The sequence below is a fragment of the Jaculus jaculus genome, chromosome 18 (genome assembly GCF_020740685.1).
Source record: "Jaculus jaculus isolate mJacJac1 chromosome 18, mJacJac1.mat.Y.cur, whole genome shotgun sequence".
Classification (NCBI taxonomy): domain Eukaryota; kingdom Metazoa; phylum Chordata; class Mammalia; order Rodentia; family Dipodidae; genus Jaculus; species Jaculus jaculus.
The window spans coordinates 5,453,378-5,467,428 of NC_059119.1; the positions used below are offsets into that span (position 1 = coordinate 5,453,378).

The following is a 14,051-nucleotide window of genomic DNA, read 5'->3' on the forward strand; positions in this document are numbered from 1 at the left end:
AATATTTTTTAAAAATCAAGAAAAAAGAAAACCTCAATTTTAGGTTTTTGGGATAAGGGGAACATCACCCTATCAAAGAAATAAAGAAAAGCAAGTTTCTCCATTTGCTCTGAGCAATCACACACACACAAATGATTCAGAGAGTAGAATAAGAAGCACGGTTCACAGAGGTGTGAGGGATGAATCAATAGCCTTCAACATGCATAACTGTTCACCTTCAAGTACATCATCACACGGTGGTGCTGCTACCCAAATGGAGAGGACCCCTATAGAGAGTTTCCACGGGATTCTCAGGGAGGCCCAGCAGTGCAGAGAGAGGCATGGTGATGGCAGGCTCGACACACTTCCTGTCGCTCACCTCAGCCACACCTGCTTGCTCTCCAGTGCCAGGAGTAGATGCAGTGAACCGATCTGTCTCCTCTTCTGCGTCTCCCTCGCTTGTCACCCAGCACTTCCTGTTGCTCCTCTAGAAAGCCCACCCACTAGCTGATTGCCCCATTCCCTTTCCTTGTCTCACTCCCACATGAGGACCTTCTCCATTTTCCTGCGATGTTTCAGGGAACTCTAAACTCTCTCCTACTTTTGGAACTAAGGCATAAAAGAAGATGTAGGAGGATGTGAGCCGTGAATGGTGGGAAAAGGACCAGAAATTCCATGAGAACATGAGGATGCTTACAATTCCCACTTAGGGGGGGAAGCCAGCAATAGCTTACAAATGTGAGGAGGAAAAGCACACTGTGCTGGTATGTTTTCTTAATATTCTGTTTTGAGTAACATATAGTCCACTTAAGATAAACAGTCTGGAATGATGTCACCCAACAGAATAAAAATTAAGTGCTTAGCCATATCAATAGTGTCCACTTGATGACACATCACAGCTCACTGAAAACTGCACGGGCTAAGAAGTCAGTACACAGGCTTCCACTCTGCCCTATCATGAAGCAATGACTTGACCTGAAGCCAATCATTTAACTTCTTCATTTCCAAACCTCCTCACTAGAGATTGGCTCTGCAACAACTGCTGATAAGCTCAAGTTAAAATTGAAAATATAGGGGCTGGAGAGATTTCTCAGTGGTTAAGGAGCTTGCCTGCAAAGCCTAAGACCCTGGTTTGGTTCTCCAGGACCCACATAAAACCAGATGCACAAGGTGGTGCATGCATCTGGAGTTCATTTGTAGTGGCTAGAGGTCCTGGTGTGCCTACTCTCTCTCTCTCTCTCTCTCTCTCTCTCTCTCTCTCTCTCTCTGCCTCTCTCTCGCAAATAAATAAAATATATTTTTAAAAGTTAATAATATAAAGTCAGTTCAAAATGTATACATATTGGTAAAATTAAAACATAACTTAGCTTCCAGTCCACTCAAAAGCCTATCTAAATGCAAAAAAAAAAAAATAGTATTAAGATGATGCGATTTAACATGGTGAAGTTGGAAATGAATGTAGGATTCGTTCATGATTTTTTTTTCCGTGCTGTATGTACATATTGCCAGACTTCTGTCTTCAGACTTGTAAGCTCAAAGCCTGACTTTGTCAGCATACCAGGAGTGACTTCATGTCAGAGCAGCAATAACAAGCCCATGAGAGCTTACTATATAAACTGGAACAATTTATTGATTTACAGTGAGGCATGTAAAGGACATAAAAACCAGAACACTCAAGTGGGCATGCTTTTACAGATAAATTGGGATGGGAAATTAAATTATGGTCAAAACACTGCATGTTAAACATGGAATTAGAACAAGAGGAACTGATTAAAGGATTCAGAGCTCTAATGCAGTTAGTACCCCATCTCCTCTTTCACGCCCCCAAGTGCTGGTTGACCCTGCCAATGCTGGCTTCCATGTCTCCTTCCCTTATCTCAGCATCGTCATCTCCCTCTCTCAGGTTTCCCTGCTCCTGGCAGACAGTTGGTGCATGCTCACAGCAAACTCTCGTCCTCCCGCCCTGACCTGTCCTGCACTAGTGCCACACATTCACCTTGAAAGCCTTCACCACCTCCACCTGCAGGCTGCTGATGCACTTCACTAGCGCCCGCAAGAATGTGTAACATCCTTCTGAGCAGCGGCAGCCACCAGCAGGCTGGTACTGGTTTACTAGTGCAAACCCTTGACCAGGACTAGAGAAGACACACACAGGAGTCTAAATTTGGCAGCCATCCTTCGAGGGGCTTGTGAGCAGGTGGAAGAGACTGAGGCATGGCACAAGACCTGTGCATACAAAATGAAATCTTCAACCACGGGGGACAGAAAGAATGAGATAAGGAAAATATTAAGTGTGAGAAGTAGTGCTAAAATGTACCGGAAAACCAACAGCACATTGGCACGCAGGAGTCAGAGGAGGCGGCATTGTAAGATGTGGCTTTTACCCTCTTTCTAGCCCCTCCTCCACAATGTTCCTTGACCCAGGAGCTGCGGTGCAAGCCTCCACGAGTGCTGAGCCCCCAGCCGCCTCCGACTCTGCTCTGGTGAGCTCGGCGGCTCCTCAGTGTCTGGCGCAGCCTCCCTGGAGGAGGTTGTCAGGCCAGCAGTGAGAGCAGCTCTCATTTTAATCTGCCTCTTCCTCTGTAGGGTGGGAAGGTGTATTCTGAGACACTGCCTCCCCCACAGAGAATGACTGGTGCATTTATGACCCCACAATGAAACCCAATAACCCCACTGAGGTCCTCAGGAGAGTGGGAGTGGGGGAAAGGAACATAAAAATACAACCCGACGAGACTATGACCAGTCTGCAACATGTTCATACCACAAAGTTCTCAATAAAAAATCAATTAGATTATTTTTTTTTTAAGATGTGGAATTTGGAGGACTGAGGAGATGGCTCCATAGGTAGAGAACATATACACTGGTGCCCGAGAGACCTTGCCTCACACAGGGTGGAAGGTGAGAACCAACACTCAAGCTTGTCCTCTGATCTGGGTATATATGTATGCACATGCACATGCCCACACATGTGTGCGCTCCCTCTCTCTCTCTCTCTCTCTCTCTCTCTCTCTCTCTCTCTCTCTCTCTCTCTCACACACACACACACACACACACACACACACACACAATACCAGACCTGGAAATATGCTACTCATATAAAGAAACTGGCTAATTCAGTGAGCTAATTACTCACCTCACGGTCTGCTCTTCCTCTCCAGCAAGTGGTTGAGGTCATCAAGTCTGCTGAGTCTCCTTTCCCATCTCCTCTGGAAGAAGGAATTTCATTGGATATATTTTCGACATTTATAGAGCCAGTGGCAACCTCGGATACTGAAATGGGGGTATGTATTGTCTTGCCTGTCCATTCCCCTGCCTCATCATCATAGAGGGGAAGGAGGGGAAGGACCAGGTGTTCCTGCATCATGCCTTTCACACATATGAGGATTTCCATCAGAGCTGATTCCAACATGAGCCAGCAGATAATGGGGATGCATTTTTAATCTCTTCTAACCCATAATCCCTAGCTGCACCTCCATGCTCCCAAACGTGCTATGATGCCATGACTTGGCCTGTCATAATGACCAAGAGCAGCAATGAAAGCACTTGGTCATCAACCAAAGTGTCCTTCCAGTCTGACATTGTTGCTGGTAGGTCAATGTCTGAGGCTGAGGTTGCCCGTCAATCCGTAAACACTCAAGGACTCACTTGTATGTTGTTTAAGCTCAATATCTGTCTGTTTGTTTCCGGTGCTCTCAGGGTCTGGAGCAAGAACAAGGCCCTTGCGAATCCCAACCAGAAGCCGACACCCCGGACCTGGACCCTTTGGCTGGCTTCACCATTGAAGACGTGAGATCAGTGCTGGCCCGAGTCACAGATGACGTCCTCACAGGCCTTCAGGTGCTCAGCACTGACAGGGTGTTTATCTGGGTTAATTAGCTTCAGCTCCTCTGTCTGTAAACACTTTCCATGGCGTGTTGGCAAGACTTGTGCTTACAACACAAGAGTGGAACACGACATTCTCATATCCTTCAGCCGGGTCTCCTGGATTCAGAAAACTCACACACAAAATAAAAAATTCTCCAGCAGCAGTGAGTGTGGTGTGGTGTGGCGCGGTGCACTATCAACGTGCAAGCTCATTCCACACTGAAGTCCCACTGAAACAACTCAGGAGAGACTTCGAGCTTTGTGCTACCGTAAACGTGACTTATGCAGAATAATGGATGTACATTTCTAAACAATAAACACTGAAGCCCAGGGCATAACTCTTAGCTAAGTATCTCACAAATTTCTTTTTTTTAATAAAGTCACTGAAATCCCTCTCAGGTAGCCCGTTCCCTTTCACGTACAGGAATTGCTAAATTCCTTACAGTTCTGACTGCGGGAAGAGAGGGGTGACAGGCAGAATTTCAGAAGCAGACACCCGCGATTTATCTTCACGCCTACTGCTTCCGCATTCTGTCCAACAGACAAACAACTGTCTCTTCCACAACACAAAGACTTACAGGAATTCATATCATTTCCCAGGCCAAGCAATCAAATAAGCAAATTGCACATTTTGAGCAAATTTGCAATTTCTTAGAAAATGACCATAAATCAGTATGGCACCACTAATGCATCTCAGGGGGAAGGTTTTGTTCTCATCTGAACATGGGACCTTATATAAAAAGACACACTATATTAACAACCAATTTAGAGAGAGCAAGAGATTAGCTTGGCATAAGCTTACCTTGTTACTTGTTTCATCATCCAGTGTTATTGCACTATTTACATGAACATTTAATGACTTGGTGCCAACAGAATCAGCCAAAGCCGTCAGCTTAATAAGGGGTGTTTAGTGTTTACCAGAAGTAGTGGAAGAACACGTTTCACACAAGGCTTTATTGTCCGCAACCCATGAAGGTAATAACTGGTTGCCGTGTGGCAGGGCCGAGTGCAGCTGAATTAAGCTGAGTTAGGAATAACACATCTCCTTTTTAGATTTGATAACATTCCATCTAAATATAGTTTATGTGCAATCATGGTCAAGGCTCCACTGCTATCCCGCGGCTCTGAAATTACCACGAGGAACCCACTAGACAGCACACGAATTGTTCACAGGCCCCACAATTGCAGACATCTTTCCCAGGGCCGTGCCCCACGTAGTGAACTGTATGTTTGTAACTTCTCACTGATTTTGTTTTAGCATTAGTGTCTGCAGCGTTTATACCTGCCATCTGTAACAGGGGGAATAGAGTTGTTATATGTGCATGCTATCATCCCATTAGCCCAGAGCTATGTTGGAAGCTCATTAGCTTGAATCCTTAAATCTCACTAGGTGTAGAGGACTTGGGTCAGAGGAGAGAGATGCTGACCATGATCGCTTCTGTCTTGGGTGAATCTGTGGATATCAGCCTGGGCCAAGTGACCTTTTTCTTTTTTTCAGTGAAATGATTTCTACACAAAATGTCTCAAAACAGCCAAACATTTGGTGTATTTTCTCTCAATAATCCAAGTAAACTCCATGTAAGTGAAGAGAGCATTTTCACTGAGAAGTTAAAAAATGAGGGCTAGAGAGAGGGCTCCGTGGTTAAGGGCTGGCCTGCAAAGCCTCAGGACCCAGGCTCCATTCTCCATGTGAGCAGACACAAGTGACGCAGCGTGCAAGGTCACACACGCGCACGAGGCGGCACACACGTTTGCAGTTTGCTTGCAGTGACTGGAGGCCCTGCAGTGCCCGTTTTCTCTCTCTCTCTCTCTCTCTCTCTCTCTCTCTCTCTCTCTCTCTCTCTCTCTTTCTCTCTTGCTCTTTCTTATAAAAAAAAGTTTAAATGAGGCACAGAGAAATTAAATCATATTTTAGAGTTTCCAGGGTCAACTGATAGCCTGAATAGGAGCTGAGAACTCGTGGAAACCTTATGACCTAATCCTGCACATCACCACCCAACCTTGGTTTTAGTACACTGGTTGGGTGGTACTTTGCGTCTACCCCTGCATCCTGGACAAACTCTAAGTAGGGTAATTTTCCTTCACTTCCTGATGGGTTATTCTCCATCTTTAAAACCCTTTAGTGGTGCTGGCTGGGGGGAGCCTCGTGTCCACGGTCTTTGCACATATGCCACATAGACAAACCCGCTGGGTCAGCAGTCAGTGCAGGGTGTTTCAAGTTTCCTCATACCTCTTCCTTCTTCTCGATTTAAAGATCTGTGTTGTTTTTGTAACTTTTCCAGAAAAATTCAATGGAGAATTCATGTTTTAATACATTTTTGAGAGCTTCTTCCTTAGTATAGTCACAAGGGTGTATTATCTTGCATAATGCAGAACATCCTGAAATGTAGTGCAAATCTTGAAACTTTTTTATGTTAATCCACTTATTTTTTTCCCATTGATTCACTTTGCAGCATTAGAGGTTTATTCAGAATGAAGTTATCTTGGCCTTCAGATGTTAATTAAAATTGTACTAAACAGAGGAAACATTTTAAGCCCACATAGTTTAAGTATTTCAATTTTAAAGATACATTCAAAATAAAATTATCTTGGCCCTGAGTTGTATAATAAAAATTATACCCAATGGATCAAACTTTAATATATTTAAAGAATTACATTTCAAAGAAATAAGAATGCTAACACTAAATTCTTGTGTTACGTATTGGCCATTGCCCTGATGTACCAATAGCATAAGATAATGTGGAAATTTTGAAGGAAGTTGGCCATCTTGTGTCTCTATCTCTATCTCTATCTCTATTTCTATCTCTATCATCAGCTATCTCTAGGTCAACTTTGAATTTTCCAGGTAAGAAAAGTTGAATGAGGTCACCTTCGAGGGGGTGTTCAGTAAAAGGCTATCAAACCCAGAGGTTTCACATGCCTAAAGCAAATAGAAACAGAACCAGTACCAGTGGATAGGGATAGTTAGTCTGCCCATCAGCGTTCTGAGGACCAGTGATCGCCAATGACCAGACATGGAGTCTTTTGATCCAAACTCTGCTTTTGTGCATCAATGAAAGTTCCAGTCACCAATGCCTAGAAGCCTAGAAGATTCCTCTCCTGTCAGCAGAGGGCTCTATCAGGCAACCTTACCTTTATGAACCTCTTCCCCAAGGTGCACATGTGCTGATAGATCCTGTCTCAGTGAAATATGTATGAAGAGTCTTTGGGTGACAGTGAACACCTGAGGGAGATAAGGAGAAGCCAGCAGGTGACATGCTGGCAGTCCTGAGCTGGGAAGCATGATGCTTCTAGTGGGGACGGAAGGACATCTATAAAAAGAGGGAGAGATGTTTATGTGGATCAAGCAGTTCGCCCCAAATCCTTTGAAATATTCCAAAGTTATTTTTTTCAAATCAGTTGAACTCCTAGTTGGCCAAAGTTGTTGTGAACCAGATATCTGTTTTAATCATAGAGGAATAAAACTTATGTAAATATTTCATGCACATCAATAAAATAGGCCATGGCTGAAAGTATCATCATCAAATCATGAGGTGAGAAAGTGAATTTAAGACTGGGGTTGAATATGAACACAGTCCTGTTCTTCTTCATAAATTATCAGATAAATACAAACAGCTTGGGTGGTCAGTGCCTTGCCCACGGCTACATAGCCATTAGGCCAGTGTTCCTCCTTGAAACACCATCGAGGTCATGGGTAAGGGCATTGGTGGAAAATGTGCATTCCTTGTTAACTCAGAGGCCTTTATCCCTTACCTTGCCTCTTCTACCTGTCCCATCCCCTAGAAAGGAAAAAGAGGCCAAAATCTAATCCCAGATGAATGGAGGGGAGAACAGGATAGATAGATAGATAGATAGATAGATAGATAGATAGATAGATAGATAGATAGATAGATAGATAGATAGATTCTGAATCCAAATCAATGTGTGTCAGAAAAAGCAGCTCTTACTATGAAAGTAAAAAGGAAAAAAAAAAAAAGTTATCCAATCAGACAATCTGCAAAGACATTTCAAATGCTCTGTTGTGCCTACCTTCAAATAAATAAATACATAAATATCTGTAATTAAAGCAGTATTGACTTTTTAAAACATTTCTTCCTCTAGAATAATTAATACAAGTTTCTTAAAATACAGTTGCCCTGGAGACCTCAATATGTGTTATACACATAGATATTCTAAACTTTGAATGAATAATACATTCATATAAAACACTCTTCATGGGGGCTGGAGAGATGGCTTAATGGTCAAGGCATTTGCTGGCAAAGCCTAAGGACCCAGGTTCAATTCCCCAGTACCTGCATAAGCCAGATGCACATGGAGGTACATGTGTCTGGAGTTCATTTTCAGTGGCTCTAGAGGCCTTGGTGGGGCCATTCTCTCTCTCTCTCTCTCCTTTCTATCAATTAAATAAATAAAAATAAAAGCTCTTCGTGTACTTTCAGATGTTTCTGAATCACTCAAACAATAACAACAATCTGCCCATTTCACCATTGCTCTGTATGCTATTTTCTTACTCATTGTGATGAAAGGCAGACACTTCCAGGGCTCAGATCATGTGCGAGGGTTACTGGAATTATGCAGGTAGCAATGTTCACAGCACTGCCAGGGGCTAAATGCTATCACAGCTGTAACAATCACTAAAACCTGTCACCAATGGCTTACTTTTTTTCGCCCTCTACCAAAAATATATCACAATATGGCATCATGCCAGGAGTTATAATAACGGCTGAATGCTCTTAATTGTGAGAATTGTTATAATCGTTGGACTATTTGTGTGAGGACTTCAGCACAGAGGCCATCTGGGACCCCACTTAGAACGCACTACACTGAAGACACAGATAGTCACTGCCAAGGGTGGGGCGGGGGAGCAACAACCCTGAAATGACTAAGTCCAAAGCAGTGCTCCCCTCCTCCCAGATAGGGCATCTATTGGTAAATTATGTCTGAAAATACAGATACATTTTCCTATTTTCAAATGCAAGGAGAGGTGAAAAATGGCTGTCCAAACACCACTTCCTGTCTGTAGTAGACATGCTATACATTGGGAATGTGCAGAAAATATGATAAAGTGTTATCACATCACTACAGGCTGAAACACGGCTGCATCTGCAAAACAGGAAGGTGTGTGAGGGATAATGTCTGTCTTTAGGCACTATAGAATGTCAAAACCGCAAAGACAATATGCAGCCAAAGATAGCTCCCACATACCTACTTTATTTATGATTGTCTTCACAGACTGAGATAAACGAAAAGCTGCAAATACAGGAAGACTCCTTCAATGCGCGGATAGAAAAACTGAAAAAGGCCTGAGGACCTGGAGCCAGGAGAGCAAAGCTGAGCTTCACAGACACAAACAGAACACATCGAATAATAGACTCTCCAGAGGTTTGTGCCTCCTCCATTTACCCGACCCCACTTCCATAACCCCACTAATTAGAAAAGCATTATCCCCGGCTTCGACTCTCCTGTCCTGTAAAAGTCTCTGAATTTGTTGCACCAAGTTTAACAAGAATACTTTGTATACAAGAGTTTGGAGATATATATATAATTTTATGATAGTCCTTTGACATTTTGACTAATAAATGCTATTCATCTTCAGTGACAATGAAGCCAGCTTTTTTAAATCACCAGATATAAAGAAAAATAATAACAATTTTACCCATTATTGACCCAAATGGGTTGTCACATTGCTAGAAAGCTCTGAAAAGGTACAGAAGTCACAGCCAAGGATAAAACTTGTTATACAATGGCAATTCACATGCATACATAAGGTTTTTTTTCTTATTTAATTCATTTGGTTTTCTTATTTAAATGTTTCAGTGTGAAACCAATTTTCTGAAATTATATAATGTGGTTTGAAGCATTTTAATTTATTCTGCACAGTGTTTGTTATTTCTAATCTTGTTACCCTCCCAAGAGAATACATGACCTATATAAAAAGAAGCAATGTATAAATGGTTATTAAAGGACCAGCCTATATATAGATTGTAGCAGTCTTAAATACAAATCAAACTCACAAAGCTCCTAAAATTAACCATTATATTGCAGCGGAAGGACTGAAAAAAAAATCTCATGTCTTTAAATACCCTTATGAAAATATAATTTCAAAATGAAAATAGCTGTGTCAACTGATGGTCTCCAGTGAGGAAGATTAATTAATTGCTACCTAAGCCCTCTGGTATGTTGTTAGACCTTACAGTATTTTAGAATGAAGGCAGATCATGCTGGGGAAAGGGGTTGCCTCTAGAATTTTTGAGATACCTGCATTTGGGTGAAAGTGGTTGAATATGGGCCAGGCCTTATCTTCATCTCCATCAATACCAAAGGAAGGTCCAGCCACGTTCATCTGAGACAGAGCAGGAGTCGAGGGCTTTCAGTCATTCTCTACCATGTTAACCAAAAACATATCAGTAATTGTTCAGATAAAAGCATGCTTATTGTCCATGCCCAAGCCCTGGGGCTGTGTTTCCTCCAGAGCTGCAGAGACCACTGGAAAGATTCTGCCGTCTGCCTTGCCTCCATAGTTCTTCCTCCAGGTAGAGCAGGGCAGTGGAGAAACAGGAACTAGGTAACAAAGAAAGTTCCAGAAACTATCAACAATGGTTTTGATTCAATCATTGAAACTGGAGTTGCACTTCCAATAAAAACTGTGTATTTGAACAAAGATGCAAAACACAAGAGTAAAAACAAATCATAAACAGCACCAGGGCCTGGAAGACGGCTCCGCAGCTAAAGGCACTTGCCTAAAAAGCTTGTTGGCTGGGGTTCGATTCCCAGAACTTGCATAAAGCCAGATGCACAATGTGGCACATGTGTAAGCCATTGTAAGAAGCCATGATGTGCCCATACAACCTACATGCTGTCTCTGCCTATCTTTAGTAAATAAATCACATGAGGGTGCCCAAGAACACCACAGCGACAGAACATTGTAAATGCACAGAAAGCTGGGCCTAGCAAATGTGTGAGCCTCTCTCCCAGAATTCTCCACCTCTTTCTCTGCCCTGGCACCTGTAGGTGGGCATGGCCTCTCACCCTTCAGTCATCCCACAGGGACCTCTCCGTCCTTCTCTTGTCCAGTATCTTTCATCTGATAGCAACTAGAATCTCTGTGGCATCCCAAATTTAAGAAATAACAATAATGATAATAATAATAATAATAGAAAACAAACATAATAGCATTAACAAGAATTTTTATTTCATGTTCTTTGCACTTTTAAATTAATAATGAGTTGGCAAAGAACACAGACATTTTGTAAAGCATACAAGGTAAAACGTGCAATGTCACAATGGAGAGAATGAAAACTAAGCGGGCCCCAGGTACATTCTCGTTCCACCCTCGGAAGCCACAGCAGCTTCCGCTGAGTCCTTAGAAACATGTTTTGCCCATTCAAGCAACCAGATAGTCCCAGGAATGGTCTTATTTAAATGCTCTTTGCATTGTGTTCTACATGATTTTCATCAAGTAATATGTGCGGAGATAATTTCCCACACCAGTACATCTAATGAACAGAGAACATCTGACCGCATCAGTTCCATCCCTTTGGGGCGCTCCTACTGAACGATTCCTGCACTTCTTGGACTGAGACTTTTTTTTTATCATTTCTCATATTTTGCTGCCGCCGTGCCGCTCTGCCATCCATGTACAACTGCATCTTCTTCAAGATGCATGGTTGTGACGCTAGCGAGAACGTCCAGAAGAGAAATTTCCAGACTGAATTTCATGTGCGCTTGAATTTCGATAGAGGTGGTCAAAGGTGTCTCACCACTTCGCATTCCACCAGCAGCTTGTTTGCATGCCTCTCTCCCCACTGTGGGGTAAGTGGGGTGCACTGGCCATGTTTCTCTTGGCTATTCTAATAGAAAATAATTTCATATGACTCTTAAAATTTTGGTGTGCATATGTGTGAACTATGCGTGGTGTGGTGTGTGTGTACAGCGCACACGTGGGTATGCAGATGCGCCTGTGTGCAGAGGCCAGAGGAGAACACCGGAGTCTCTCTGGTTCAGCCTTGCTTCCTTGAGATGGGGTCTCCCACCAAACCTGGAGCTGCCAGTTTTTCAGCCACGCTGGCTGACCTGTGAACCCCAGTGATTTTCCTATCTCTGTCCCTACCACAGAACTGGAGTTACAGGCATGCATAGCCATTCTTAGCTATTTTAACTGTGTGCTGGGATCAAACTCAGAAAGTCTCAGGCCCTCAGGTCTGCGTAGCAAGCACTTACTCACTGAAGCTATTTCCCCATACCTCATGCTACTGATTCAATTAGCTTTATTGTCTCACGTGGATTAAATTCCTTCTCACATATTCACTAGTAAATATAAATCCACTATATGTGCATATACATTATATGCACACACATGTAGTCAGCTATCTAACAGCCATGAGAGACAGGTAGCTACCACGAGTCTCAATTTACAGCTTTGGAACCTCAAGCTTGGGGAGTTTGTCTATTTCACCAAATTACAGGATTAATAATTGTAGATCACCAGATCAAACTCAGGCCTATTTTATAGATGATGAAACTGGGCTAAGGGGAAATTTTAAGTAATTTTCCCACTATCATTCATCTAGAAAGTGCTACAATTCAGTTTTCAACCTAGACTTGTATGATTACAAAACCAATTTTTAAAAATTAATTTTATTTATTTATTTTGAGAGAGAAAGGGAGAGGGAGAAAATGGGTGCACCGGGGCCTTCAGCCACTGTGAACCAACTCCAGATGCACTCATCTCCTTGTGGGCATGTGGGACATCACAATCTTGCATCACTATGAGTCTGGCTTACATGAGACCTGGAGATTTAGCAAGAGTTCTTAGGCTTCACAGGCAAGCGCTTTAACCATTAAGCCACCTCTCCAGCCCCCAAACCATTTTTAAACACTTTATTATTTATTTATTTGCATGTATATAGAAACAGAGAGAAAAGAAAGAGAGAGAACAGGTGCACCAGGGCCTCTAGCCAATGTAAATGAACTCCAGAAACATGCACCACTTCCTGCATCTGGCTTTATGTGGGTACTGGGGAATTGCACCCAGGTCATTAGGCTCTGCAGACAAACACTAACTGCTGAACCATCTCTCCAACCCCTTTAAAAACAATGCATCATCATCTATCTCACAGTTAGCATGAATTAAAGTGAAACTAACCTTTCTCCTTATTGGCAGTCAGACAGAAACGCAATCATTGTGATGTCAGCATAGCAAGCAGGTAGAACATGGATGCGGGGCTGGACAGACGACTCAGCATTTAAGGCACTTGCCTGCAAAGTTAACCGACCCGAGCTCCATTCCCAGAACCCATGTAAAGTCAGATGCACAGGTGTCACATGCATCTGGAGTGCACTCACAGCAGCCAGAGATCAGCCATGTCCATTGTGTCTGTGTCTGCACTCCCCCTTGCAAATGAAGATTTTTTAAAAGAAAAAGAAAAAGGAAATTGATGCAGGGGTTGAACGATGACCCAACTCTAACCTATATTTTTTAGAGGGAGCAGGGGTGGGGAAGAGAGAGAGAGACAATTGGGATGCCAGAACCTCAGCCACTGAAATCGAACTCCAGACACTTCTGCCACCTAGTGGGCATGTGCGGCCTTGTGCTTGCCTCATCTTTGCAAGTCTGGCTTACATGGGATCTGGAGAGTCCGTCCTGGGTCCTTAGGCTTCACAGGCAAGCACCTTTACCACTAAGCTATTTCTGCAGCCCTTTGTTGTGTCTGCAGTGAAGCCCTCCTGTGTACCTGGAAGGTGTGAAAGGTCAGGAAAGATGCCCACAGGCACTGACATGCGGGCTTGGATCTGAGATCCAGGAGGGATTCTTGGAGGGGAGGTGAAGGTCGATGCAGTTTGGGCAGAGAAAGAAGCGTAGGCAGTCTCTGAAGCCTGGGGTAAGGCTAATAGTTTGACGGTAGGCAGAGCACATACCGGCCTTTTACCAGTATTTAAGGTGTGTGTGTGTGTGTGTGTGTGTGTGTGTAATCATCGATCTCTGGCACATGTGTTTGTGTGAATGCTTTTGTACATGTATATGTCTCTTTGAGAGAGTATCTCCCATTGAACCTAGAACTCACCAACTCAGCTAGACTGGCTAGTCATTGACCCCCATGGATCTTGTGTCCCTCCCCCCCCCCAGTGGCAGGTTTGCAGGTGTGCACCATCAAGGAGGAGACTGGGTATCCAAACTCAGGTTCTCTGCTTGCTAATGCAAACATTCT

General features: G+C 43.2%; 1 protein-coding gene across 2 annotated transcripts in view; it reads left to right on the top strand.

Moving 5' to 3' along the window:
* Cabcoco1 (ciliary associated calcium binding coiled-coil 1) overlaps positions 1–9,345 on the top strand; it is a 100,062-nt gene extending 90,717 nt beyond the window's left edge. For both annotated transcript variants that reach the window (XM_045137129.1, XM_004657863.2), the window contains 3 exons: positions 3,138–3,260; positions 3,676–3,816; positions 9,076–9,345. In XM_045137129.1, coding sequence (XP_044993064.1) covers positions 3,138–3,260; positions 3,676–3,816; positions 9,076–9,150 — 339 coding nt within the window. In that variant the 3' untranslated portion in view covers positions 9,151–9,345. The remainder of the gene's footprint in view (positions 1–3,137; positions 3,261–3,675; positions 3,817–9,075) is intronic.
* Positions 9,346–14,051: the final 4,706 nt, after the last annotated feature.